The 5,354-nt window shown below is 37.8% G+C and overlaps 1 protein-coding gene across 1 annotated transcript; it reads left to right on the top strand.

Moving 5' to 3' along the window:
- The first annotated feature begins 1,324 nt into the window (after positions 1 to 1,324).
- LOC113689733 (anthocyanidin 3-O-glucosyltransferase 2-like) lies at positions 1,325 to 3,282 on the top strand. Its single transcript, XM_027207493.2, has one exon. It carries the CDS (start codon positions 1,515 to 1,517, stop codon positions 2,964 to 2,966), a length of 1,452 nt encoding a protein of 483 aa, XP_027063294.1. The 5' UTR covers positions 1,325 to 1,514; the 3' UTR covers positions 2,967 to 3,282.
- The last annotated feature ends 2,072 nt before the right edge of the window (positions 3,283 to 5,354 follow it).

Raw genomic sequence — 5,354 nt, 5'->3', positions numbered from 1 at the left:
TTGGAGGCAAATGTTGTTGTGAGGATACGTTGTTGTTACCTCTAGCGAAAGGAGCATCAAGACTTGATTCAGGCTATCAATTTAGCATGTAAAGATCTTTAATATGGCGACCTTGTTGCAATTCATTGTGCAAACATTAGACTTCAGAGGAAACAAACCAATTCTCAATTAAAACAACTAGCTACTTTTGGTTAGAGGATTGAACAACTAATCATTGATAAACGTACTTATAACATAAATTGCTTCTCTAATGTTCATAAGACCACAAAATTCTATACGTATATATTTCTATCAACAGCTTTGTGTTAAATGACAAAGAATTACACGCTGTTCATTTAGATCATTTAGACTTCACTTCAGAGAATGATAAAATACCAGCCTAGCACAATTTATCGAACCAATTGGTCAGGCGCTAGTCAAGTCATTTTTGGCTTACCCTTGTCACGGGCTTCTGGTAATCATTTTTGGGTTTGTTGAAGAAGCATTGAAGTCAAGTCAATGAAGTTACGTGATCCAACAGAGCTGATCCTATGTCCAGCGAATCACCTTTCTCCAATCAAATACAATCACATGCTTCTGCAAGATATGGGACCGCCAAAGATATATTTTTGAGGCCCGTCAATTACTAGCATCCCAATTTTGACAAGCAACTTCTATGCAAAATCTATACAGTTGTAGTGAATCTGGTGAATTTTTTTTTTTTACTCAAGTGAATGCTGTATAGCTGCTACCAAATTGTGTTTTGACTTTTGACTATAATCTGTACATGAGTTGTTGTATAGAATCTTGACAATAGATCTTAATAGAATAGATTGTATGTTTAGCGTGTTGTGACTAAATTCTATTAATATCAAGTTCTCTATTTCTTTTGCTTATATGGCTATTTTGACTATTGAGAATCTGTCATATTAACTAGTTTGATACCGTAGATTTTAGAGTGCTTGAATCACATGATTGGAATTTGTGTTGAAATGAAGAAAAATGCATGTTTTAATATGAGTTGCTATTTTGTTGAAGGAAAGCACAGATTTTTTTCACTCAATTTTTGCTCAAATCTGGTCTAGAAAACAAAAGTTTTCGAGCTCATTTTTTGAACTTAGCTCAAGTTTTGAATCCTATACGAATTCGAGCTCGAATTATTTTTAACTATATCGAGTCAGGTTTGAGTTTAAAATTTGGGACTTGATCGAGCTTGAGCTTGAAGTCCAATAGCGCTCTTAGCATTGAAGCTCGAGATCGGATGACTCAACAGCATCTGTAAGGGCGGCAGAGCTCAGTCAATTCAATGAAGAGGCATTGAAGTCAAGTCTATGAGGTTACGTGATCCAACAGAACTGTCGTCTAAAAAGTGGACCGACGAAGATATATTTTTGAGGACTCTCAATTACTAGCATAGTTCCCAATTTTGACAAGCAACTTCTATGCAAAATCTGTGAACTTATTAACCTCAAAGGCATCCTTCTTGCGCTAGAACTACAATTCCATCCCCTCTTAACCTTCTTCTCCTGTATCAAATGGAGAAATTTAAGCTCCTGATGATGGTTCCACCTCTAATGGGGCACTTGGCACAAGCCCTTGAGCTGGCCGAGCTGATGCTTGCAAGAAACAATCAATTATCAATCACAGCCCTGATCATGGAGCTGCCAATTGATCCCCATGGCACAGCCAGAATTCAGTCTCTCGTCGCTGCCACAAATGTTGAAGGCCTCCACTTCCACCACCTTCCAACACCAGAAGACACCTCTGATTGGAATATCACACATAGAGGGCTCTTCACTTTGAAGCTCCTAGAATATCAGAAACCTCACGTGAGAGAAATAGCCTCAAAAACTCAAAAATTTTCTGGGTTTTTGATTGACTTAGTTAGCACGACCATGATTGACGTTGCTGACGAGCTTGGAGTTCCTACATACTTATTCTTCACCTCTGGTGCGGCTTTTCTTGGTCTGATGCTTCATTTCCAAACCCTTGAAGACGAGCAAAACCGGGACATACCTGATCTGGTTAAAGGGGTAAGCCATTTAATTCTCCCTAGTTTTGCAAAACCGGTTCCAATCGGCGTCCTCCCAGATGCAGCAACCCAGAAGGAATATTGGTCGACCTTCGTTTTGAAAATGACCCGTGGCTACAGAAGGGCTAAAGGAATCATAGTGAACACTTTCAGTGATCTTGAATCTAATGCTATTAGTTCCTTTTCATTAGATTCTTATTATGGTAAATCAAGCTTGCCACCAATCTTTCCTGTTGGGCCTATTCTAAATAGGTCCCAAATCCACACTCAATCTAGTGAAGATTGTTCAGCAATGATGAAATGGCTGGATTGTCAGCCTAAAAACTCGGTAGTTTTTCTCTGTTTTGGCAGCTTGGCAACTTTCCATCCGGACCAAGTTCAAGAAATAGCTTATGGCATTGAGAGAAGTGGTCATCGATTCCTATGGGTTCTCAGGCAGCCCCCTGCAAACGAAGGGGGATTTCCTAGGGATTATGAGAATCTTGAACTTGCGCTGCCCGAAGGGTTCTTGGATCGAACGGCTTCGATCGGAAAAGTCGTGGGTTGGGTTCCACAACTGGCCGTGCTGTCACATTCGGCTGTTGGGGCATTCGTGTCACACTGCGGCTGGAATTCAACGTTGGAGAGCATCTTTTGTGGGGTGCCTATTGCCACCTGGCCCGTACAAGCTGAGCAACAGCTGAATGCGTTCCAATTGGTCAGAGAGTTAGGAATTGCTGTGGAAATTAGTTTGGACTACAATCAACAAAAGGAAAATCAAGCTTTGGTGAGAGCCGAGCAGGTAGAGAAAGGCATAAGGGAAATCATGGATGTTGAGAATGAAGTAAGGATAAGGGTTAAAGAATTCAGCGAGAAAAGCAGACTAGCTACGAAGGAAGGTGGGTCATCTTATTTCGCTTTGGGGAATCTTATTCAAGACATTTGTTCACGGTCTTCAGCTCAATTGGTGCTATGAAAACTGTTGTTAACGGAGATTACTACATGAACAAGGTTCAATTCAACTAATTATAAGACAAGTGCAAATGTGTAATCATTGGTACATTCTGCTCCACGGTCTTTCGAATATGTTGCAGTTGAATGAAACAGTTGAAAATAAAAAGCCTCTATCTGTTAAGTGAATCTCAAAAACCTTGAGGTTTTGAGAACAAGGCACTGTCCTCCTCTTGTTAAGCTAATCTTGTTAAGAATCATTGATATATTCTGCCCCCACAGACTTTTGAATATGTTCCAGTTGAATAAAACAGTGAAAAAACAGCCTTTATCTTGTTAAACTGATCTCACTTATTAATCAACATTTCTTTCCAATTTCTGACCATTACTAAGAATTCAGTAAAATGAGATTTGTAGGCTGCATATATCTTGCAGTAGAGTGGCTAGAGAGCTGTTGAGAGTGCGTCTTGATTTAATCTTTTCAACCCACAGGTGTAAATTGTAAAACATCGATATTGACGATTCTTTCATCATAAGAACTTGGTTAGCTTTTCGCAGAATTTCGAGAAAATTATTCTACTAGTTCAGAAGTCACGAGAAATACAATAATTTATGCCAGTGTTCCTTAAACATTATAAGAAGTATAACAACAAAATTTAACTACATCAATCTATTTCTAAATATTCATTTCTCTTCAAGTTCTATGATATGTTGAACTTTCGAGTATTAACCACACTTGATTATTGCCATCTCCTACAAAACACAAATGTGGATTCAAAATGTTGACAAATAGCTGTGGCAAATATTCGTCTAACAAAAATTTGGTGCATATTTTCATTATTGCATCAGGTTTTTAACAAACGAACCTTAATCATTTACAGGAAAAACAATTATTATTGATGCCAATTGACACCCACAAATTATTTAAATATCAAAGATTTCAACAACGATAGTGACAGTGCCCGGCTGTGGATATCTTCTTGGTAAAAGTTGTAGGCTGGTTCCAAAATTAGCCGTGTTGTCGGTCGCACCCGGCTGTGGGCGGTTTTGTGTCGCATTGTGGTTGGAATTCAACTTTGAATAGTATATGGAGTGGCGTGCCAATGGCTACATGGGCGTTGCACGCGGAGCAACTGCTGAATGCTTTTCTCAGCTTTTCAGGTGGTGAAAGAGTTGGGCAATCCAGTGGAAATTTGCTTAGATTATTTTGAAGAAAAGAAGAATCAAGGCATAGTAAGAGCTGAGCAAGTTGAGAAAGGGATAAGGGAACTCAGGGATGGTGAAAGCGTAGGTTAGCGTTGCAGGAAGGTGGATCTTCTTATTTGTCATTGGACGATATCATCAAAAGCATTGGGTGCCATTATTACTCTCTTAGGTCTTCTTCATTTTTTTTTTTGGTCAAATGATAACAATCTATACCTACTCCTAAACTATAGGGAAGGACAGAGGTTCAATCGGACCATGGAAAAGCCAGCCAAAACTAAATCACCATCAAATTGAATGAGTCTAACTGCACTCGTTCCCATGACAGAAAGTGTCAGGATTTTCTAGATTTAGGCATGCAAGCAGGGGGTTTCAAACCCCCCCCCCCCCCCACCTATTCCCAAGGAGGGACTGAAGTGGCCATTCGACTACAATCTTAGGTCATTAGTATTTGAATTTATTGACTTTCTTGTTTCAGTAAAAATGGATACTTTTTGAGAAACTTCTAAATGGATAATTAGAGATTCCAAGTAATTGAAATTTTATTTTTAAAAATTTTTTTTGCATGTTGTTTGACAAGCAATAATAACATTTTATTATTATTAGATTGATAAAAAATTTAAATTTATTCGATTAACACCCACTTAAAATAGAGTTTAAATATATAATTATTTTTAAATTGATATAAATAAATGAATCAAATCAATTCACTACCAATCAATAATTAAATAGATATAATTGAATATTCATTTAAATCTATTCAAAGTTATTACATACTCAAATCCACTTATTCTGGACGGACTTGATCGGATCAAAATAATTAGATTGTGGATAACACCTCTATTTAATATCCCTCCTTATGACGGGCTATTGGCTGCACTTTCAATTGCAGACCTTGACAGGTTTAGAGCGATTGGATTTAGACCATTCACATTTTGAAAATTGAGAAGCTTCATTTGAATTTGGATGTGGCCCATGTTATTGTTACACGGCCACTTTTAACAGATACGGCCCAACATTCCCTACTTATAGACCTACCTGTATGGGTTAGACCCAAAAAACAAACAGCCCATTAAACAAGCATTTTAACATATTGTTTGACCTTAACAAGCAAGTTAACTTCGAGTCAACAAATATGAATTTTGGGACTTGAAATTGTCAATTGTTAAATGATTTTTTGAACATATAAGATACAAGGATTAAAAAAAAA

The sequence above is a fragment of the Coffea arabica genome, chromosome 5c, assembly GCF_036785885.1.
Source record: "Coffea arabica cultivar ET-39 chromosome 5c, Coffea Arabica ET-39 HiFi, whole genome shotgun sequence".
NCBI lineage: Eukaryota > Viridiplantae > Streptophyta > Magnoliopsida > Gentianales > Rubiaceae > Coffea > Coffea arabica.
Note: the sequence above shows the minus strand (reverse complement) of the source record. Positions and strands in the feature narration are given on the sequence as shown.